The sequence below is a fragment of the Miscanthus floridulus genome, chromosome 1 (genome assembly GCF_019320115.1).
Source record: "Miscanthus floridulus cultivar M001 chromosome 1, ASM1932011v1, whole genome shotgun sequence".
Classification (NCBI taxonomy): domain Eukaryota; kingdom Viridiplantae; phylum Streptophyta; class Magnoliopsida; order Poales; family Poaceae; genus Miscanthus; species Miscanthus floridulus.
Window position 1 is genome coordinate 194,133,106 of NC_089580.1, and position 23,709 is coordinate 194,156,814.

At 45.9% G+C, this 23,709-nt stretch overlaps 3 protein-coding genes across 3 annotated transcripts; 1 reads left to right on the plus strand and 2 right to left on the minus strand.

Moving 5' to 3' along the window:
• Positions 1-4,362: 4,362 nt before the first annotated feature.
• LOC136552789 (4-coumarate--CoA ligase-like 1) lies at positions 4,363-10,370 on the plus strand. The gene is made up of 6 exons (XM_066544361.1): positions 4,363-5,503; positions 6,934-7,126; positions 8,858-9,000; positions 9,462-9,529; positions 9,637-9,739; positions 9,922-10,370. The coding sequence occupies exons 1-6, from the start codon at positions 4,466-4,468 to the stop codon at positions 10,036-10,038; spliced, it is 1,662 nt and encodes a 553-aa protein (XP_066400458.1). The 5' UTR covers positions 4,363-4,465; the 3' UTR covers positions 10,039-10,370.
• A 2,391-nt stretch (positions 10,371-12,761) lies between these two features.
• On the minus strand, positions 12,762-14,775 carry LOC136552798 (peroxidase 44-like). Its single transcript, XM_066544370.1, has 2 exons — positions 14,252-14,775; positions 12,762-14,157 (listed from the first exon to the last, which is right to left on the minus strand). Exons 1-2 carry the CDS (start codon positions 14,642-14,644, stop codon positions 12,955-12,957), a joined length of 1,596 nt encoding a protein of 531 aa, XP_066400467.1. The 5' UTR covers positions 14,645-14,775; the 3' UTR covers positions 12,762-12,954.
• Positions 14,776-17,329: 2,554 nt separating this feature from the next.
• Positions 17,330-22,643, minus strand: LOC136507642 (transcription factor-like protein DPB). Its single transcript, XM_066502302.1, has 9 exons — positions 21,980-22,643; positions 20,860-20,936; positions 20,569-20,612; positions 19,881-19,958; positions 19,651-19,797; positions 19,501-19,569; positions 18,704-18,802; positions 18,511-18,581; positions 17,330-17,928 (listed from the first exon to the last, which is right to left on the minus strand). The coding sequence occupies exons 1-9, from the start codon at positions 22,327-22,329 to the stop codon at positions 17,691-17,693; spliced, it is 1,173 nt and encodes a 390-aa protein (XP_066358399.1). The 5' UTR covers positions 22,330-22,643; the 3' UTR covers positions 17,330-17,690.
• Between the last annotated feature and the right edge of the window lie 1,066 nt (positions 22,644-23,709).

A 23,709-nucleotide genomic window follows, 5' to 3' on the forward strand; every position in this document is an offset into this window, starting at 1 on the left:
TCGCGGCACTCCGCTCCGCAGCGCATCGATCTAGAGAGATCGCCAAGCAGGTCGCCGACGCCCGCGTGGGGCTCATCGTCACAGTCTCCGACCTCCTGCCCAAGGTCGCGGAGCTCCGGCTCCCCGCTATCCTCCTCGACGGCGACGCCGCCTCCGTTACCATGCCTTCAGGTGCCAACCTTACGCTCTGCTCGGACCTCGTCGACGGCGTGCAGACGGAGTACCGGCGCCCGCCGACCAAGCGGCCGGAGCGACACGGCGGCCGCGCTGCTGTACTCTTCGCTTCGGGCACGACGGGGGAGAGCAAGGGCGTCGTCCTTGCGACTCCCTGCGTGGGCCCTCCGATCGTATCGTATCGGAGTCGGGCCTCGACTCAGAGGAGGAAACGCACGAATGTGGAAGTCGAGTCGGCCTGTACGTGACGCGTAAAAGCTGACTATTATTAGTAGCACAAAACGGGGTAGAGAATCGACTTAGAGCATTATTAGTAGCACAAAACGCAAGACCCAAGAGAGCACGAAATGGCGACACAGCCAAGTGAAGTGGACACGACTGTCAACGACGGCAGCAGCATCAAACGCGGGAAAAAAGAAGCAGCCTGATCGGTTGGCTGATCGTATCGTTGCTGGTTCGTGAAGAAGTACTGTTGGCTGGTTTGTGTGAGAGAAAAATATTATTCCGGCTAGAAATTTATCATCGTTTACAACAAGCCACAGCTAAACGAACGAGCTCAAGAAGCGTGACTGAGATCAACAACGGTTGGGATGAGACCAAGAAGGTCGCCGACGTGCTTAGAGGCGGGCAGAGAGCCAAGGGAAACGACGGCAAGTCGGAGATGCAACGTGAGGATCCAGGGCTGTTGGAGCTTTTTGCGTTGTACGATGTTGCCGATGCCCGGCACACCAAGGGGGTTATTGCAGAGCTGCTCCGGCAACGCGAAAAGTTAAAGCAACTCGGGTTTGCTAGGGTTCTAGATTAAATATTTCTCCATAGATCAATCCATCTATTGTAGGCATGTAATTTGGTCATGAACCAAGGGGGGAAAAAATCCTCGTCGCATACGACCTGAGTGCGACACCACCTGCATGCGTGATCTGCATATAGGGATATATAGTCTAATCTGCTCGGCTGGATCACCGCCTAATGACCTGCAGGTGGGACCTACGTCGAATTATCGCACGGAGGTTTTATGTGACACCGACGCAGTTTTTTTTTTCCTGAACCGAGAGTACCAAACGTAATTGGCGACATCATATCAATTCTGTACTAATCTATCTAAAGGTTAGCACTAATAATACCTATATTTGAAGAAGGAAAAAACCTACTCCCTTTGTTAAAAATTATAAGTCGTTTTTTACTTTTTTCGTGCATCAATTTTGTTATGTATTTAGATATAACGTATTCATTCCTATATGCAACTTATTTTTGCAGGGCACTAAGACTCATAAAGGTAAGAATAAAGCCCTAAGAATGTCTCAGCGAGGGATGCAGAACTTTGCATATAAGATAAATCCACTATTAGTCCATATTATTATTCCCACTTGCCTTGTCATGGACTCTCATGCTACGTCTTCTAATGTCTTTGCAATTCTCTGGATAGCTCAACGTAATTCTGTTCTTCAATTCTCTGAATAAATTTTCCCTCCATCTAATAATTAGGCGAAGCTCTAAGGCTAACCGGCTGGTTTGGGTTCCTGAGTTTTACACTGGAGTTGCAGTTGGTGAGTCATCGGCGGCATAACATGGCAGGGCCAGGGCGCGAGAATGAAGGGAAAGGAGGAGCAAGATATACGTGCCGTACCTACATGGTGGCCTAGTCGGCCAGTTCGTGCGCCGATATGTGTGCGGTGCAGTGGCCGCTTAGTCCCAAACACAGGGCACCGGCGGCAATGGACAGCAGGTGCCGCAACGTCCGCGGAGGTAGGAGCTCATTTTTTTTCTTTTCTGACCTCGACGACGACACTGCAGCTGCAGGTGCTCCGGATACTCCTATATGACGCCAACGTGTGGAGGCGCGTCGCCGTCGCCTTGCCAGCGCGCGTGGCCGCGCGCGCGCCGCAGCCCGCAGCTCGCTGAGGCCGGCCGGCTTGTGGGCGTGGTGCGTGGCCGACGCAGGCACGCGACCAGCAGGCTGAGGTTCTTTCTTCTTGATGAGAAATGTGGATTCATGACCGGGCAGGTTGCTTGTCCAAATGTGAAATGTCCACCGTGCTCGATGTCATAAATGCCCAGTGGCAAATTGGCAAACCATGGAAAGAGATGTTAATGGTAGTGTATGCACGGCACGTCACGCGAGCGCGATCGGATTCGGATCCGTGTGGCCAAAAAAGAAAAAGGCAACGTTACTGCCAAGGAACTGTGAATTGAAAAGTCTCAGTCTCCATGTTGTACGCTACGATACGTACGCCATCCATCTGGTGGATGTTTGTTCACGCCAGCGAAAACAAAACTACCTCAAATCAAAAGAGTAAAAAATCAGCCGTTTTGTCCGTTTTTTTCTACCAGATGCCGAACGGGCTGATGAACCGGAGTCTGAACCCTTTGTCTTCTGCTGCCCAGTTTCTCAGGATGCGGTACTGCATAGCAATTTCTTACCGATGCCTGTAAAATACGAGTTAAATCGTCTACTTTGTTTTCTAGAGAAGTCAGACAGAGGGAGCATATATCATGTATATATCAGAAATTCAATTTAAGTACTCCCTTTATACTAAAAAATAAAGTCGTTTTGGACAGCGACATGTTCTCAAAGTATTACTTTGACTCCTTGTTTTTATAAAAAATATTTATCAAAAAGTGATATATGTATATTTTTATGAAAGTATTTTTAAGACAAATCTATTTATATGGCTTTCACATTTCCAAACTCAACAATTTAAAAGTTATTCATGATTTATATTTCCAATATTTGACCCAAGTCTTGTTCAAAACGACTTTATTTTTTAGTACAAAGGGAGTATTTAGATTTGGATACAGCGTAGAAGCTAAATGTCCTCATAGGTGGATTATCCAAGTATGATTTTGACACTTTCTTAATAGACGGATGAGAGATATCCGTCGTCATTTTATCCCTGCATATTTGCTCTTTTCTTCCTTACCAATAATACACACACGCACGTCCTACTCATGTTTTATTTTTCTCCTCCACATTGCAATCGGAGTTGTGGCCAAGGATTTCTTTTCTCTTATCTATAAAAAGATCTCTTATGAGATTTGAGTTGTGCATAGAGAGTTAGTTCACGTTATGTATCCTCTCCATTTTAAATTGCAAGTCACGTAGTTCTTAGTATATATCTAGATATACTATATATTTATATACATTGTATAAAAATTACTATAAAGATAAAATAACTTTATAATTTAAAACATAGTAGTAGTATGTGGAAACATGTATTGTTTAATATAATTAAATCTGACATACTAGCTAGCCTGTTCGACAGGATTAAAAAATAAACTAAAATACTATTCTGACTGATTGTTGTGAGAGAAAAATACTGTTCTGTCTGATAACACTGTTCACACGAACAATATCTTGTGAGTATGCTGGCCAGCCCAGCCCCAGCCGGCCAGCCAGCCGAACGGGCACTGATGCAATATTAGGTTTTGTTTGACCACTGTATAAACGTGCATATTTTTTTTTTTTGAAACGAACCGGCAGGAGAGCTGCCCGCTATATTAAAAAGAAGAAACGTCCAGACGGACACTGTACAACTCAGTCAACTCGACTCTGTACACAACTAGAAAAACAAAAAACACAATAATCACAATTTAAACCTGCATATGAGCCTATACAGGTAATCAAACATGGCAAACTGTATCGTACAAGCCTAGATACAGGCCAAAACAACAATCGTTATTTGGTCTGTCTAGTTTTATGTTTATAAAAGTTAAAAAATAGTTTTATGTTTATAATTGCTTTCCCCTGTAAGTGGTTGTACTAAACCTTGAGCTACAGAGTGAAGTATGGGTATATAAGCTCGACTTGCTTTAAAGATAGTACTTGTATATATATACCTTTACGGAGGTAACGAACCAGACACGAATCGTCAGAACCTAAATAGTAACATTTTAGGCTATCTCCAATAATAACATCTAAAATATAATACCCATTTATTTTTTGATAGCGTTACAGATAAAAAGTTCAATATCTATTCAGCATCTTCTCCGACAACGAGACTCGAAAAAAAATCCTTTTTACAAATAAGTTTTTAGGAGAGAGGATACTCATATTTAAGACGTGTCTCTCAGATAATCTAAAATATGTCTTTCATATAAATACTGTGTTAAAAACTAATTTTAAATCTCTTCGTATCTATTTTGGGATTGAGTCTCCTTATTTATCGGAGACCGTCTACGTTGGGAGAGGAGAGGCGGGACAAAGCGGAGGCACCTCCAAGGCACCACCACTCCACGCACGCCAACGGCACTCTCTCGGGCGCAACAGAACAAATCGACCGAGCAAGAGACAATGGCCCGCACGGCGGCGCCGGCCGCGGGCTACGGGGCGGACGGAGTGTACCGCTCCCCGCGCCCGGCCGTGCGCATCGAGTCCGACCCGGGCCTCTCCCTCAACGACCTCCTCTTCCGCCGCGCCGACGTGTGCCCCTCCGCTCTCGCGCTGGTCGACTCCGCCACCGGCCAATCCCTCACCTTCGCCGCTTTTCGCTCCGCCGTCCTCACCACGGCCGTCGCGCTCTCCTCGCGCGCGGGCGTCCGACGCGGCGACGTCATCCTCTTCTTCGCCCCCAACTGCTTCCTCTACCCCGTCTGCTTCTTCGCCGTCACCGCCCTCGGCGCCGTCGCTACCACGGCCAACCCCCTCTATACCCCCAGGGAGGTCGCCAAGCAGGTCACCGACTCGCGCGCCAAGCTCGCAATCACAGTCTCCGAACTCCTTCCCAAAATCGTGGAGCTCGGCCTCCCCACCATCCTGCTCGACGTCGACGGCGGCGCGGCCAGTGCCACCACCTCCAAGCCTCGGGGCGCCAGCGTCACGCTCTACTCAGACCTCATTTCTGGGGCGCGGGAGACGGAGTACCGCCGCCCGCCGACGAAGCAGAGAGATACGGCCGCGCTGCTATACTCGTCCGGCACGACGGGGGCGAGCAAGGGCGTAATCCTGACGCACCGCAACTTCATCTCGGCGGCGGCCATGATTACAGCGGACCAGGACGCGCTCGGAGAGGGGCCCAACGTCTTCCTCTGCTTCCTGCCCATGTTCCACATCTTCGGCTTGTCCGTCATCACGTTCGCGCAGATGCAGCGTGGCAACTCCGTCGTCGTGATGTCGCGGTTTGACATGGACTCTGTCATGGCCGCCGTGCAGCGGCACCGTGTCACTCACCTCTTCTGCGTGCCGCCGGTCATGATAGCGCTCGCCAAGCTCGGGAGTGTCGGGAAATACGACCTCAGCTCGCTCAGGTTCATCGGCTCTGGCGCGGCGCCGCTTGGCAAGGACGTGATGGAGGGCGTGGCCAAGAACTTTCCAGAAGCCGTGATTGCCCAGGTAATTGACCATTCACGATTTTGCAAATGTGATTATGGTATGCTGAATAATTTTAGTACTTGTTTCGGGTCTTTCTGGGATTGAATGGACCTAATTTTTCATCCTTTTCCATCAGTGTCTTTGAGGAGGCTAACCTCGATTCTGTTGTCCTTATCTATAATTGTTGGATTAGACGACAAAATTCGAATACTTTTTTATACTGCTCTACCAAGGACATAATAGTGATGATGGAAATACCAAATGAGCGGCTATAGACTTGATTTTGCTTTTTGGAACAGAGAAACTGAGAAAGTATCTCTCTCTCTCTCTTTCGTTCTTTTTTTAACTATATAGGAAAGTGAACTTTTAATGCTGTATACTTGGACATTCACTCGGCATATAACTTAAAGTAAGGCACAAGATGGGCAGTTCTGGTTATACCCACTAACTATGTGCTGCTCCAAACTATGTGCTGCTCCAAACTGTGTGCATCCTTTTCTTAGTTTTAGGCCATTGGTTGTCATATTCCCATACTATGTGCTGCTCCAAACTGCAAAATTATGGAGCACGATATTGATATTCCTAATTCAACTGCATGTTGTGTTGCTTAGCATGTGACTAGATCTGTTAATGTGATGTGATCTGTCTTTATTTGTTTTATCCTACATGTCATTTTGAGATATTAAATAGGGTGATTTACTTATTTGCCACTGGTGGTTTTGTTTGACAAATATGCAATTGTTTCTATTATATATGAGATGCTGCTGATCAGATGTTCACGTGTGATCTACATGATAATAACAAAGTAACATCAAGGAACTGAATAACGTGTCCACCTGTAAACATAAGATGCCTGGTCTGCAGGCATGGGTGGTTTTCTTTTTAGGGAAATGCAGCAGAGGAAACCCCTGCCGTGTGTTGTGGTAAACAAATTGTAAATAAATGGGTGTTTATCTTGAAATCACAACTAACCTTTGACAGCTGAGTTCATTCCATAACATGGCTGCAGTATTCATACACCTGAGGAGCTAAGTGACCACCATAGTAGTAAATAGCTTAATGAGGTTCATCTCCTTATGGGAATATCCATCATTGTGGATTTGTGGATGCATCCCGTTTCTCTTCAGATTAGACATGTACTCACTATGCTGCTGAATCTGTTCAAAACGTGCACTCTTTTTGGCGTTCCATTTACTCCCGAGTCATGACAGCTGTAAACTGAGCATATTTTCCATGCCTAAGGGCCTGTTTGGATCTACTGAGGAATATAACAATCCAAGTAGTAGGTTTGGAGGTGTAATGGATTATTGAAATCTGGGTGGTTCGATAGTTGTTTGTCCACACTAGAATGAGGGGTATTTGCATCTCATTGTCTTTTTAGCTGATTCTTGTAATCCATAGTAGATCCAAACACACCCTTTGTTTCATGGAATATGGTGCTCCTCTTGCAGGGTTACGGAATGACTGAAACTTGTGGGATCATATCTTTAGAGTACGCAGAAAAAGGACAAGTTCGTGAATTTGGGTCAACTGGAGCACTTGTCTCAGGAGTTGAAGCAAAAATTGTTGATGTAGAAACATTGAAATGTCTGCCACCAAATCAACTAGGAGAAATTTGTGTTCGAGGACTGAACATAATGCAAGGTAAAAGTTTAAAGTTTGTCTGTTTTGTGTTTTTATTCTTTCTCCCTGTGTTCGTCAACTATTAAACATTACCAATCTTGGTCCACAAATATTATAATTAGACTCTAGCGATTTGTTGGTAATGTTTTTAGTTTGCAATTAGCTGTTTACAATGTACGATTTAGGAGTAGTATTAAGCAGCAACTGTTTTCCATTAAAAAAACTCCCAGTGTTTCAGATAATCTGCCTAGAAAGCTCCTTGTCAACGGGCTGTTTATCTACATTTTTATTTGGGAAAATTGGTTCTATAGCACCGAAAAAACACCACTTCCGTAAAATACCACTGAAAGACGCTCGTCACGTAAAATACCATCAAAAGACAGTGCCGTCACCTCTATCTAGCATTCCGTCACGGTGGCACACCGACGTCGTGAAATCCACCTCCAAACGCCTGGAAAAAAAAACGGGTCCTGGTCCTCCCCTCGTTTGCTGCCTGTTCATGACGACGCGGAGGCGAGCTGAGTCTGGGCACGCAAGGCGGCGCCCAGCGCGCAGGCGAGGTCGGCCGGGGCGCGGCCACGGCAACACCGCGCAGGCGAGCTCCGCCATGGCGCGCAATGCGGTGGTCGCGCCACGCAGGCGAGCTCTGTCGCGGTCGCTCCAACTCACATGCACCGATGATGCACGCGACTACGTGAGCAAGAAGATGGTGCGGGGCAGAAAGAATGAATTAAAAATTGAAATGGTACGCATGGGAGAGGACGGTGGCGGAGGTGCCGTTGCTAGCGACGCTCATGCGGAGTTCATGGGACCGGCCGCCCGGGATGATGGTGTCGGCGGCACGGGCGAGCCCAAGCTGGCAGACCTAGGCGGCGAACAACAGCGTCTCCCGCACCGTGAGCATCGGGTACAGCCGGTCGTCCTGCTTCGCGTACGCGGAGATGGCGCGCAGGCGGCGGCCCTGCAGCCGCTCCCCGTTGAGCGTGACCCCGCCGCCGTGGAGGCTATCGTGCGCGATCCGTCCCGCCAGCGCGTTGCTAGACCCCTCGCGCCCACGCACATCACGGCGAAGAGCTCCCCCTCGTGTGCGCGTGCAGCGGGCGCTGCTTCGCTCGCCTGGGCCGAGCTTTTCTTCGCGAAGCGGACGCCGCCTCGTGTGCCCTGGCAAGCTCGCCTCATCGGCTGCACGCCGCGGCCGCCATCTTCCGTGCTCCGGCCAAGCACACCTGTGTGCCGCAGTCACCTCCTCACGCGCCGCGGCTGAGCTCGCCTGCGTGGCACGACCGCCGCATCACGCGCCATGGCGGAGCTCGCCTGCACGGTGTGGCCGTGGCCGCGCCCCGGCCGACCTTGCCTGCGCGCTGGGCGCCGCCTCGCGCGGCCTGGGCACCGCCTTGCGTGTCCACTGCCCAGACTCAGCTCGCCTCCGCGTCGTCACAAACAGGCAGCAAACGAGGGGAGGACAAGGACCCGTTTTTTTTTTCTTTCAGGTGTTTGGAGGTGGATTTCACGACATTGGTGTGCCCGTGACGGAATGCTAGATAGAGGTGACGGCACTGTCTTTTGATGGTATTTTACGTGACGAGCGTCTTTCAGTGGTATTTTACGGAAGTGGTGTTTTTTCGGTGCCATAGAACCAATTTTCCCTTTTTATTTTCCCACAATAGCTCCCAAAATTTTTCATTGTGTTCTGTCCTAGAGAGATACTGTGGCCAAAACATTTCGCTACTCATTGGAGTATATTATTTTTAGGGTATTTCAACAATGTGCAAGCTACTGAATTTACAATCAAGCAAGGGTGGTTGCATACTGGTGATATTGGATACTTTGATGAAGGAGGTCAGCTTTTTGTAGTTGATAGACTTAAAGAACTGATTAAGTACAAAGGTTTTCAGGTAAAGATTCTCATTTTTTCACAAACAAATGTTTAGTTTCTGCAAACTTTACTTATAATCACGTGGGGGTGAAAATTAGTAATTTGAACAGCGCTTATCGAAAGAAGATTTTGTCCAGCCTCATTTGGGTCCTTTCTGCAGCTAATGTTTGCAGTTCTACTAAGCATTTGCATTCATACAAATTATTATTCAGTACATTGATTAGTTTTCATCTAGATCACTTCATACAGTTAAATTTTTTAAATCATTTTGTCAGATATAACTAGAAACTACAGTGTATTGTGATTATCTATTTGGAAGCATGGGAGTTTTCCTAATGGCCTCAATCAGTGTATTCTTTCTCTACTATTCAATCTAACTATCATAAAATGGATCAGCCTTATTCACATATGTTATTTTCTCTTTTCAATCTTATATCATGTATTTTCCTTTAGTGGAATCTCATATTTTTCTTCTGGCAGATTGCACCCGCTGAGCTTGAAGGGCTACTTCTGTCTCATCCAGAAATTCTGGATGCTGTTGTTATCCCGTAAGTTTAGCCACCTAATCATTGGGGTTGATAGCTACTTTTGTGCGTGCGTTTTCGAAATCTTTTTCTTCTTCTGTATCTTATGGGAAGATATACTTGCTCCCAAGGTTCCCCGATGCTGAAGCTGGGGAAGTTCCTATTGCCTACGTCGTAAGGTCCCCTGTGAGTTCTTTGACTGAAGTTGATGTCCAGAAATTTATTGAAAAGCAGGTGAGCCTGTGTAGGAACCTTGGCTTAATTGTTTCTATCGGCAAGTCTAACTCTCATAGTACCTGTCACTCTAGTATGGAACGTTCGTAATTCCTGAGTAAATTAACATTACTCGGTATTTTTCATCAACTGATACAACCGTGTTAATACATTACCGATTTTGTTCATGAACTCCCTTATAGGTTGCATACTACAAAAAATTGAGGAGGGTTACCTTTGTGGATAGCGTACCAAAATCTGCTTCAGGAAAGATTTTGAGAAGAGAACTCATTGCTAAAGTCAGATCGTCCAAGCTATAGCAAACCAGCTTCTGTTTCATAAGACTGCTTGCCTCCTATCTAGTCCCTCCATTTCAAATTGTAAGTTATTCTGGCTTCTTAGTTACATGGTTTTTTGTATGCATCTAGATACACTGTGTCTAAATACATAGTAAAACGAAGTATCTAGAGAAGCTAGAACGACTTACAATTTGAAATGGAGGGAGTACTAGATTTGAAATTTGTCGATTGAGCGTAAAGGTTTACATGTTACTGAGAGGAGCATATCAAGCAAAACATTCAGTTTGACACATCAGACATTGCCCGTGTATATCGTCATATATGTGAGATATATATGCTCCAGTTGGCCTCAAGCCCAGTAGCCATGTACATGGCGGTGTTGTGTGAATTGTATCAAATATTGGGCCTGATTTACATACACTAATTGAAAACAGTATAAATATGTAAGATGACTCTGCTGCGTGTACATCTTACATCTATATAAGTCGACGTTCTTGGTCCATACAGACACAGTTGTATCAAGAAATATTGCGTGGTAGTTTGTGTAGCCACCAGCGCACTATCTGTGGGACTGTGGCTGACTGTTAGCCATGAGCGTACTATATGTGGCTGTTAGCCAGTCGCCCATCATTCCATCCCATCCTCGCTTCTCTATAAATGTTTGTTTGTTCTGGACTTCTATTTCATTCCAAAAGGTCCAAAGACCTGTTTTATCTAGCTTGTTGTTTTATTTTGTTATGTTTTGCTTTTCATTTTGCATTGTATAGGTAGAACAAGATTTGGCCCAGTTGAGTGAGAAAACTTGGCCTAAGGGCCTCTCTTTCTCTCTTTTTTATATGTTGTATTTTGATTACTCAATTAGGCATATTTTTTTACATATATATAGATGCATAGTTTTTGCTATACACCTAAATATACGCTATGTACCTAAAAAAACCATAACGACTTATAATTTAGAACAGAGGCAAAGTTTTCGTACACCAAACACAAGCTCATGAGGCAAAACTAAGCACATAGTTTACTAGGAGACATCAACCTATGGTTAGCGGGAAGATCTCTATGTATGTGTTTTGGTTTGGGGAATCACCCCATTTTTCATGAGGGCAAAACTAAGCACATAGTTTATTCGGAGACACCAACCTATGGTTAGCGGGAAGATCTATATATATGTGTTTTGGTTTGGGGAATCACCCCATTTTTTATGTGGTGGTGCATCATGAGTTCATTCCATAATTTTTTGTGAAATCAATATATTATTCCTCATGCATATACTAATTATTAGCTTGTGAGAAATGAGGTGGTGATGGATCAATTCGTTTCATTCTACAAACCAAACAAAAAAGGTGAGTAGTGAGAAAAAAAATGGATCTACTCATTTTTCCAAACCAAACACACCCTGTAATAATCGTCGCTTCCAACATCCAGCTATGCCTACTTCTTGGCTGAGCATCTCCTTTTGTAACTAGTAGGATCAAAAACAAAATCCACTTTGGAGCTCTGAAGATCATCTGCATGTACAAATAAATTAATTTTTCTATATACAATAATACAATATCAATTTCTACTTAGCCAAATAAGCCAACATATCTTTCTATATACAATTCTACCTAGCCAAATAAACCAACATACTGCATTTGTCCCCGCTCAAAATTAAATCTGGGTGAGAAGATGACAGGGTGTTGGATATATTATGGGCTTCGCCCGTATAATATTTAATAAATTAAATAAAACTCTATGGTATGTAACATTAAGTGTTGTATGGTTTAATATCGTATGAGATTTTGACTGAACGTTTACTCAGCTTATATGGTTGGAAATTATTCATCTTAATTGTGAAGCTGAGAAAAGAACAAAGGAGTGCCACACGCGTGGGCCGAGGCTGTGGCGAGGCAGGCGGGCGTGGCCATGTTTTGCCACTTAATCCACATAATCACGGGAGTTTCTCTCCTTTATGGTGAAGGCGAGGCGGACAAACGTGTCTAGGTTTTGCTACTTAATCCACATAATCACGGGAGTTTATGTCCTTTATGGTGGAGGCGAGGCAGGTGGGCGGCAAGCGGGCGCGTGTGGCCAGGTTTTGCCACTTAATCCACATAATCATAGAAGTTTCTCTCCTTTATGGTGGAGGCGAACTGATTGCGCCAGTTAGCGTCTCTTCCGCTTTCCGTCTTCTGGGATTCTCCGTTGCCTTTCTCCCTTCCCGTCGCAGCCATAAATCCGCAGTCCTCCGTCAGTTCACCGTTCTGGCTTCGCTTCCGAGAGAGACCACATCTCAGCAGCCCTTTGGCTTCCCCGTCCCGTACCTCTGCGTGCACGGAGAAGTGGGAGAGCAGGTGCCTCCGGAACCCTCGTCCGTCTACAAACCTTGCACGGGGTGTGCGGCGATTAGGTTTTTGGGGAGTGATTCCGCGACTGCTCGTTCGACATTTTCCTCGCGGAACCCGTCTTCTTCCTGGTGATCGCTAGCAGAACCCATCTTCTTCCTGGTGATCGCTCGCGGGAACCCGTCTTCTTCCTGGTGATCCGTTCGTGGGACTGCACTGCGAACACCGTCCTGCATTGACTGTGGTCCACGACTTCGAGCAACGCACTATGTCGACTAGTGCGAATGGAGCATTCATTGCCCTTGGCATGGGACCCTCCGCTGGGTACAATCTTATCTCTATGATTACCGCACTTTGCGTTCTTACTGTATCCATTTGTATGTCATGTCTGCATGCTATAGCGTTTGTTAGAGATATACACACACATATATATATATGTGTGTGTGGTCACGAACCTGCTGACGTTATATTTCTGGATTAAATTGATCGTGAAAATGCATAATTATCTAACAGCGCATGCCTGTCCCCTGACCACCGCATGCACCCTGCTGCAGCACGCGCACGGCGGCACTGGCAGTGGCAGGCACCCTGAACGCCTACTCCGATGATCCATCTACTGCTGGGCCTTGGCAGCCCTGTAGAGTTTGGCCATGTTCCTCTTCTTCTTCTCCTCCAGAGCCGCCAGCGCCTGCTGCCTGGCAGCATCCTCGCCGCCGGGCACCACCGGGACCGGGTTCGCAGGCTCGCCGCTGCCGCGGAGCTTCAGGCCGGGCCTATCCGCCACCTTCTCCTGGCCTAACGGTTCGGCGCCCGGCTGCGGCAGGTTTGGCGGCACCACCGTGTTGGGCGGCTGCTGCACATTTGGTGGCACCACCGTGTTGGGCGCCTGCTGCTGGTCTCCTCCGACGCTGACGACCACACCACCGGGAACCTTGGCGGCCGCCTCATTCGCTACTATGGCGGGTGTTTCCACCTCGTTGGGAGGGCCCACCTTCCTGGGCGACGACCCTGGCTGCGACAGCCCGGCCATCTGGTCGGCGTTGACGGAGCTGGTCCGTATCACCGACGTGCTGCCGGTGCTGTTCTGAGGGTTGTTGAACTCGGAGCACACCTTCCTGATCTCGCCGTCCTTCCCCGTGAGAACCTTCATGATGCTGAGCTTCTCCATGGCCTTGGCGAAGAGGGGGACGAAGTCGGTGGTCTTGTCCGACATGGCCTTCACTATGGGCTCCGTCTTCTTGTCCATCCCCATCAGGCGGTCGATGGTGAGCGGCATCTTCTTCTCCAGCACCAGGCCGAAGTAGCTGCCGTCGAAGACGTTGGGCGAGGTGGAGTCCATGGGGACGGAGCCCGAGTCCTTGCCGTCGCAGGCGTCGCTGATCTTCTTCCTGTACTCCGGGTCGATGGGCGCGGCGTCGGCCTCGATGAAGAAGCACCTGCAGATGCCGATGCTGTGGCCGCCGCCCAGCATCGCGGTCATCTCCTCGATGTTGAAGCCCTGCTTGGCGAACTCGTCGACGAGCTTTGGCACCGCGATGTCCGGGCCCGGCAGGTTGTCGGCGTCCTCGCGGTTGGACACGAGCGAGTCGCGCCGCCCCAGGGGCACCGCGTACTCAGGCCCGCCCGTCAGCTTCACCGAGTCGCGGGCGCTCACGGAGATGATGTCCGCGCACGACACCACGCCTGGGCACTTCTTCTCCAGCTCCGTCTTGATCTCCTCGATCACGTCGTAGCCCTTGACGGAGATGTTGGGGCCCGCCTCCTTCTCGGAGGCCTGGTTCGACATCGGGTCGATCAAGATGGACGCGTCGCAGCCCTGGACGGAGACACGCACAGCAACCAGTCACGCGCTGCAAGCATGCATGCCATTGCCACCAACGACGACTGCTAGTAAGTTCGTTGTCACGTACGTTTGCGAAGCAGTCGTGGAAGACCAGGCGGAGGAGGCCGCCGGCGGTGCCGGGGTCCGCCTTGAACCGCTTCTCGACGACGCCGAAGATGATCTTCTCGGCATCCGGGCACGACGCCTTGTAGAAATCTGCCGAGAGCTGCGCGGAGGCCAGCGGCGCGGATGCCGCGGCCGCGAGGAGGAGGAGGAAGACGAGGCGGAGACTGGCGTCCATCATGCAATAGTATGGGAGGGGGCTAGGACTCGGCCGGGCCACGCTTATACCGCCGGTCAGCCTGGGGGCCTCCGAGAGAGGCGGAGCGGTGGACACGGCTGGAACGCGACGAGCGGCTGTCTCTCTCGCGGTGTAATAATAGAAAGGCAGGATTTCCATCGTGGTCTCGCGGGGCGCCATGTCGCGAGCCCCTTCTCTACGACGAAGGCGTGGCCGCACACTCTCACAGCGATCGATGTTCGCGTCCCAGCTGATGTAGCAACAGGAGGATGCACATGAATGTCGCTGGGTTTTTATTCATAGCAAAGGGAATAGTGGGGGCGGCGGCGTTAACACGCGACACATCGCTATGAACTAGGTGTGGGACAAACCATAGTCACAACCATTGCATCGACCCTAAATTAGAACAATCTATGAAGAACTAGATGTTAGGGAAGGACAAACTATATTCATAACTCATGTAGTGACCACATGTAGTGACCACTGATCAGAGAACAAGCTGGAAACTAGGAGAAGGAACCAACCATAGTCACACCATTGTAGCGACTCTAAATCACAGTATATTAACTACAAATTGTGGGGAGTGGGGGATGGCGGACAATAGCTAGAACCCCTGCTACAACCACTAATAAAAAAGGTGTGGTGGGGGTGAAGGGCGAACTTTAGTCACAACTCCTATAGTGATCTCTAACAACAAGACGCAATCTAGGGGGGACACATATAGTCATGCATAACCCCTGTTGCGACTCCTAATTAGTATTGATGTTGTAATCCTAATCATCATGCATGAGTATACAGGATCTATTTTGAAACATTCTAAAAAGTAGCAACATTAGCATACAGTAGGGCAAACCCGTAACTCTAACCAATATGCCTACCACGGCCCTAGTCAGTACATATATGTTGCAACCCTAATCAGCATGGGTGTCGTGACCCTAATCGACATGGATGCTACGAACCTAATCGGCATGGATGTTTTGACCCTAGTCAGAATGGATGATTCAACTTTAATTGGTATGTATGAGTATATATGACGCCCGTGTTTGACTATTCCGAAAAGTAGCAACCTGAGCAAACAGTAAAACCTAATTAGTATGCATACTACAATACCGATCACCTTAATTGCTCCAAGTTATATACAAACTGTTTACCAAGTAACGTAACGACTTGTTGTCTTATGTGTAGTTACACAACCATCAGAAGTTGCTATGTACTTCATCTGTTCCAAATTATAAGTCGTTTTAACCTTTTTAGTATATTTTTCTATGCATCTAGATATAATAATATGTCTACATATATAACAAAATGGATGAACCAAAATAGACAAAGCGACTTATAATTTGTAACGGATGAAGTATATTTAATACGTAAGTCATTGTATATAAAACATTAATTGTCACTTTATAAAATACTTGTAAATATATGTATCATAGATTTAGACTCGTAGATCTCATGTGGTAAGAAAAACAGTGGCGCAAACAGAACTAAAAACGCATTATACAAAAAGAAGTTATATTACATTTTAAAAAGAAATAAAAAAGGAATATATGGGCCACGGCAACCGAGTCCACCCTTCTACGGGCTGTAGCAGGCCGCGGAAGTAGCGCAAAAGGTCGCGCCGTGGCGGCATCGCGTGCTTCAGTGACACCTCAACAAGTTTAGTAAAGGAAAAAGTCCATGTTACTCTCTCCAAGTTTGGTCTATGTCCAAATAACCCTCAAACTAACACTTGGTTCAATTTACTCCCTCTAACTATTTAAATTGGTCCAATTAACACCTTAAAGAGATTTTTCTTTTTTGTTTCTCTAAGTATAAATTATATTTTAGTTTCAAATTTTGTGAGGTGATAGAGGACACTGTATTTTGTATTAGAAAAATGCACTATGAATTTTTCATCATTATGTTTTATACGATATTGTACCTCCAGTGTTAATTTATTATTAAATTTCCTAAGCTATCAAAATAGTGGCAAAAAGTTAAGATATATTTTTCTAACATAACTTATGATGTTCTCTATCATATCACAAAAGTTTATATTAAGACTCAACTAATACGTGGAAAAACAAAAATAACAAACCATGTTAAGGCGTAAACTAGACCAATTGAAATAGTTGGAGGGAGTAAATTAAACCAAATGTAAGTTTAGGGGGTAATCTGGACATATGCCAAACTTGAGGGGTAATCTGGACATATGTCAAACTTGAGGGGAGTAACTTAGACTTTTTCCTTTAGTAAAGTTATTACTAATCTTGATTTTTTTTTTTTGAAACTAGGTGTAATCTCATTACTCAACAGCTAACAAATCGTTAGCAGCAATTACACAATTACATGAACGTTCTCCGGTGTTTTTTGGCAGCATGAACAAAAAAAGGCTCTCTATCCCAGGCTCCCAGCTCCCAAATCCCAATCCATCCATGTTTAGAAAAAAAAAGGAAACATCCATGCGCAGACATACACAGACAACCACTACTCTCTATGGGCACTGTTTTTTTTTTCTTCCCGACACTCTATTAACTCGATCGTCGCCGCCAACCGCTGCTAGGAGGCTCGTCCGAAAATTGTTGGTGAGAGTTTTTTTTTTCTTTCCAAATGGTTATTGAAAAGGTTGCAAAACCAGATTTTTTGAATTATTTTTATGTTTTTACTATTGGAGATGCTCCAATATATTCTAAATTTAAAGACTGAGCAAATTGAATTCCAGAACCTGTGTTCGTTAAATAAGGATCCAACCGTCCAGGGCCTATTTCGAACGCGTGAATTTCCCAAGACATTACAACGGAACATTCGAAACCAGGCCTGTCTATAGCCAGGTGCCAGACGAGAGCATTTCAACTTAACAGTTTGCCTTGTCACAAGCTGTACACCTTATAAAATTTGAACTTCTGATAATCATATGAGAATTAAGGAAAAGGAACAAGAAAAAAAAAGATGCTTGTTCCCAGAACGAAGCACGCAACCTGCTCAAATTTCACCCAGATAGACATCAACTAATTTACAATGCTCTACAATCACATGTCAAACCTTTTCTCAATCATACTAAAGGAGCCGATTCAAGGATGGTTACACTTACTCAGGGCACCCGTCGTTCTACCAAATATGGTGCAGAGCTAAATCAGACCAAGCTACTCTCCCCCTTGCCTAATAATTTACAGGCCCTTTACACAACGAAGAAATGTAATAAAACAAACTGCTCAGACGACAAGGCCAGTGAACCAACACCCAAGCGTTAGTGCTCATGCTTCACACGCCCTTTCAATATCCCTGGAATAGGCGGTGAGCTTGGTAACCTAACGGTGCCATTATTTGGCCGCTCCAGATGCTGTACTTGTTGCCAATAAATATTTGACATGCTTGAGCTCTCACCTCCATTTGATGTCGACTCTTGAGCACCGTCATGTTGTTCTCTTCCACAGAACCGCATTTCTTTTAGGACATATGAGTCATCATGCAGCTCAAATGGGGTGCTGCAGTTTCAGAATACAAATTAGAAAAGAATACAGCAAAAACTTGAGTCAATCTAATAAGCATATGCACAAATTCTATTTAGACAACATATTTCATTCACAGAGATATCACTGAAACGATGTTCAAAGTTTATCTTTTCTAATTCAGAATCCTGGTGGGTGCTTTGTCCAGTTTAAGCTAGTGTTGCGCACTTGCAACCGCACACCATTCTCATACAAAACAGACACAAAAGCGCAAGTAGCAACAACTCTACGCTGAGAACCAAATGGTATTTGTATTGATACAAGTTGCGTCATTGCCAAACCTAAAAATTAGTTTAGCAAAATCTTCTGGTTAAAATTAGAGCCTATTCTGCATGTCACAAAAATTATTCTAAGACATAGCCAACAGTTAAAGCAAATAATTCACATTAACAATAATGAACATGATGGTTCTCCCATTGCACAATTTGCAAACCCTTGACAGCAAGCATACAAATGAGATATGAACATGTGACGTTCCCACCAGCAAACTTTCAAGCTAAAGATCAATCAAAGTAATAGCCACATTTGACAAAAAAAGAGTATCATTCCCAGTCTCACCTATTGAAGTCAAAATGCACCAACTGCATATCTTCTGATATTTCAACTTCCACAGTTGCATGAGGTCGGGTCTGCAAGCAAAAGAATAAATATCCGGCATTTAACTCTAAACCATGCGCAGAAGCAGAGTTCACTTCCATTCGGTCCATTATATACAAAAGGAAACAGAACATAGAACTGAAAACATATTCACCTGTACTAGGATAAATGGCAAAGCCACTCCACCAGAAGGTGTGTTTCCTGAACCATATAATTGCTCATTTCGTTGAATCAGGTTTTGCAGACCTACATACTTGATATGCCAAAAAAACAGCCCACAGATATGAAAATCACAAATTGGGTAGGCGATAAGAAAATAAGAAATACTAGTTGTAAGAAATAGCAAGCATAAAATATAAAGAAATAATTATTGCAATTGTTTTCTGTGAACCAATACCGTGACAACTGACAATCAAGGTTAGGAATGATGATGGCACACCAGGTTTTCAGTAAAATTAGAGTATGGAATTTCACCGTTTTTTCTGGCAGATTACAAGGGCAATTGGTTTCGCAAAAACTAGCTGGTCCAGGAGCCAACCTGCTACAGCTTACTGAATGTGACAATTGTATATGACAATTAACTTATGTGTTCTACAAATCTAAACCAGCACAGAAGCCAGAGTGGTGGACCTTGATATGATGATGTGGAGAACATATGCTAATAAAGACACTGAGTTACACTAAATATGCAGCATAAGAGACAACTATGCTTCTGTGTAAACAATAAAGAAAATATTTGTGCAATCAGTATACAGATGAAAATAAAGGATGGCACACAAGAGTATGTATTTGTTCTCCACTGAGACTTTAGTTGTGGTAAAGCCACAATGAAACAAAGTATACAATACCATCAGCTCTTTTGCTATAAGGGTTGTGACATATATATAATATATACAAGTTACAACTGTATGAAGCAGAGGTGGGAAGAGGAAACTGATGTCATATCCTTACTTGGTCTTGTAGCTCCTGTAAGTAAGCACTTTTCTTCTCAACCCTACCTTTCAGTCCCACAAGCTCCTTCTGTAAAAAAGGATAAAGCAGTGGATAAAAATAGCATAAGCAAATCAAATGTCAAAATGCATTGTTAAGAGTGACAAGAACCTTCAATTCTTCAATATCGCTTATACTAGTCCGCGGCAAGCCCTTCCACTGGATATCCTTTTTATCTTTAGATATAATGTCCATAGCCATCAGAACATTTAAAGCGTCATAAACTCTTCGTCGTATATTTTTCTCATCATATTGTTGCTGCATGTTAACATACAGTGAGGACCAAGCACATATCAGATTAAATAAATAAAATCATGCCAAGGAGAAGCCACATTTCTTACCGCGTTAGGGTTATCAGGATCTGGTGCCTCAAAATTATTATTGGGATCTGTAAACTCAGCAACAAGTTCATCTGCCACCTGTCAAAGGAAGAGGATAAATATGAATTCCAAAATTTAGTATCACTATACACAGTAACCTATAGGATTTTTTATTCACAAAACGAAGCCAAAAAAACATGTAGATAAAACGATGTACAGTAGTAATGCACTAAAATCCTCATTTTCAAAGTGAAAATAATGTTACAGGACCATAGGGGCCAGCATGGATATGAAGCAGTCTGGTCAATGATCATCAGCTACTTTTGTCCTCTGTATATAATGCCATCAAGTTTTAGTGTGTCTTTGCGTAATGTTAAGGGGACCCTCTATTGAACAATTGACGTAAAACCAGAAAACAAGTCTAACAGTTTGTATGCATGAACATATATGAACAAGCCAGTTTAATGATCAAATGGTCAGATCTTCCTGGTACAGATAATGACGTTAGGTTTTACTTTTACAGTGTATCCAACCTTCCTTCCTCTTTCAAATAGTGGATCAAATCTTCGAAGTAGAGCATAGACGTAATACATGCAAAGGAATAAAAGAAACAATGCAAATTTGCAGGGTTTTTTATCAGAAGAAAAGCAAGCCAATCTGACCTAGAATACACTGAATAAATGGGATAATATAATGAAAAGGCACTGACCTCATTATATGTTGTTCTCCCTTTACTTTCAACTTTCTCACAAACTGCAAAGGAACAAATGAAACACGCATTAAGTCACCTATGATATTTTGCATTCACTGCTTTACTGTACCATTCACTATACACGTAGCCTTCAAATGTATCAAGAAATGGATGCACTGATGTGATGGAAACATAGATGGCATACTTTAACTGCCCAAATGTTTACATTTGCACTATGCTCCTATCTTAACTTTCCAAAGATAACTGTCATATAGAAGTATAACATGGAAGGGGAAAAAATAGCCTCACCTTTCATACTAAACTGGCGCAGTCCTCGGTTACCTTTATCAGGACCCACTGCCCGTGTGCCTCTCCTTTTCTTCTTGCTGCAGTTTTACAATGCCCCCAAAAGCTTAGATAAGTAACTAAAAGAAAGGATACAAAAGAGAGTCTTAAGAAGTAGAAACTCCTGCTATGAATTTTCAACCTATTTACTATAATAATTAACTGTGTCTGCACAAGAGTCTGTGTAGCCTGCCTAGAAACAGCTACATCGTAAGACAAGACAAACCACATGAATGCTAGCAAAAATATAATGTACATTGTTAACTGTTAGGTTCAATTTATGCAGTATAGGATTGTAGAACAATACAAGTCATATGGCTGATATAACAGCTTAACATGGGTGCATACTTCAAATAGACAATACATTGCATTCTGTCCACCATTTAAAAAGTTCATCTTATCTAGCAAGCACTGGCGGAGCTACGGCTCAGCCAACCTGGGCGATGCCCCCCCCCCCCCCCCCCCCACCCCAAACCCTGGTCCAAAATATTTTTCAGTGATTCCAGGCGTACCTGAACTAAGGCCTAAACAATGCTACAACCTAGCTGCTGGCCTGTTGCTCTTGCCTATTGTGCTTCCGATTGGGAAGGACCAAATTACAGCAGCGCACACAACACATGCCCACAATCGACCGTTGGCCCTGCCTGCCACTCCGAGGATCCAAGCTTGTGTGCATGTGTTGATAATTAGGCACCCCCCCCGGCGCGCGCCTCATATTTGAGCTCCGCCACTGCTAGCAAGGCTGACACGATCAGGAAGCCAAACCTACAAGACGGGAGCTAGTACATGCTTTTGAGTAAAATCATGCTTGCAGACATGAAAATGACCACAGAAGACACTTCACCAGGCATGCTTCGTCCAAATAATAACAGCTAACAGTTCGTCATGACACAGAATGAGCAACCTCCCACAGTATGTTTCCTGTATGGCTGTATCTCCAGGACAACCTTTCTCATGGTCGACACACTGTAAGTCTGTATCGATGCCTATCTCCAACATAACCGCGCAGCAACCAAAGCACCCCATGGTTCGAATAACGGGCAAATACAGCTGCACAGACCGACACAAGTTTCCACAAACCAACCTCGTAGGAGCCTGCGACGACGGCGCGTCGTCGCCGTTGATGTCGAGATTATTCAAGCGGAGGAACGTGCTATCGCTGGCCGGGGTGGACGCCGCCGCCGCCGCGGGCGCAGCCCCGAGGGCAGGACCCTTGCCAGCACCGTCGGGGCCGTGCTGCTCGCTGCGGCTGGACGGTGGTGAGCCGGCGCTGCCCCCACTAGTAGACGCGGAGTGCGCGGCGCCGCCGGAGACCGGCGGCGGCGTGGCGACGGGCGTCTGGGCCCCCACCTGCGTGGGCGGCGGCGGCGGCGGGCGCTGGGTGGCCTGGGCGCCGCCGCCCCCGTCCGGGTTGTGCGCCGCGCCGGAGACCATGGCCGCGCGGAGATCGCGCGAATCGGGGCCGCGGAATCGGGGAGGGAGGGAGCGAGGCGGATCGCAGAGCTGGAGAAACCCTAAGGCAACGAGACAGCAAGCGGAGGGAGGAAGGAAGGAAGAGAAGAGGAGGGGCCAAAATGGAGGGAGAGATGGAAATCGTCGCGAGAGCGGGCAGGCACGCGACCTCGAATTTTCTTTTCTGAATTTTTCTTTTGCCTTGCGCCGTTTGTTTCGCGTTCCTCCACCTTTTAGAGGCGCAGCGTTTTTGGCGGTTGCGCATGGATCGGAACGAGACGACGATGGCGTCGCGGAACGCAGCCGCCCCCGCGCCGTGGCAGGCCGCGTGCAGGCCGCGAACGCGCCCACCAACAGCAGATTGGCCCAGCCCACATAAACACATAATATACCAGTAGCCTACTGTCTACAGTAATAAAACGCATGGCCCACATATAAACAAGATGGAATTTCACTTTGACCAACAACCACTCGCTTGGCACGCCGCGATAGTACAAACTGGATTACTGGTGGACGCGCCATCTGGAAGCGTGTAGCCCACGCTGAGATCTGTTTGGCCCAAAAGGAATCGAGCCGGGCAGGTTCCGACCCAGTTCAAGCGAAGCCGGTTGGGAAGCCGTCGTTCGATTCCGCGCTCCAGCTTCTGCGTCTGCGAGACGGCGACGAGACGTCACCATCCTCCTGGGCTGGGCATGGCAAGTTTCGTCATCGTCCGTATCACGCCATCGGCAGAATCGCCATGTCCACGCGCACGAGGAACGGAGCAAATGCTAGTAGCAAAAGGCGGAAAGGGCAGAAGACGCGGTAAGAAACTACTACTCGTATTGTATCCCTAGCTTCGCGTTGATGAGATTCCCTTTTTCTTTTTCTAAAAAATCCTATCGAGTGGCGATAAGATTGTTATGTTTGGCTTACCTTAAATCCGACTTGTTCGGCTTCTTTTTTTAATCGAAATACCGTTTTTTTTCTCACAATATTTCAGCTAGAACAGTGTTTTTCAGCCAAGTTTCAGCAAGCCAAACGGGGTGCATCCGTGCCTTTGCAGTTTTGCTTTCCATTTTTATTATAGGTATATTAGCCAGTGGTCACATCGCAGAACATGGAACTGCCGTCTGCCGAGTATATATAGAAAATAGAATAGAAAGATAATACTAAGATCAGGAAAACATTTAGTTCAAAAAAATAGTACAATGGAGAAGAGAATAGCAATCGATCGCTTGGCTAAAGGGAAGTGCCTCGAGTAAAATAAAAATATTCACAGCATGTAACTCAGTAAATGAGTGCTTGAGCTCTCGTACATTCGGTTTCTTTTTTTTCGCGGGACGAAATGCAAGGTGCCTTCGGTGCCAAGCAAATATCACT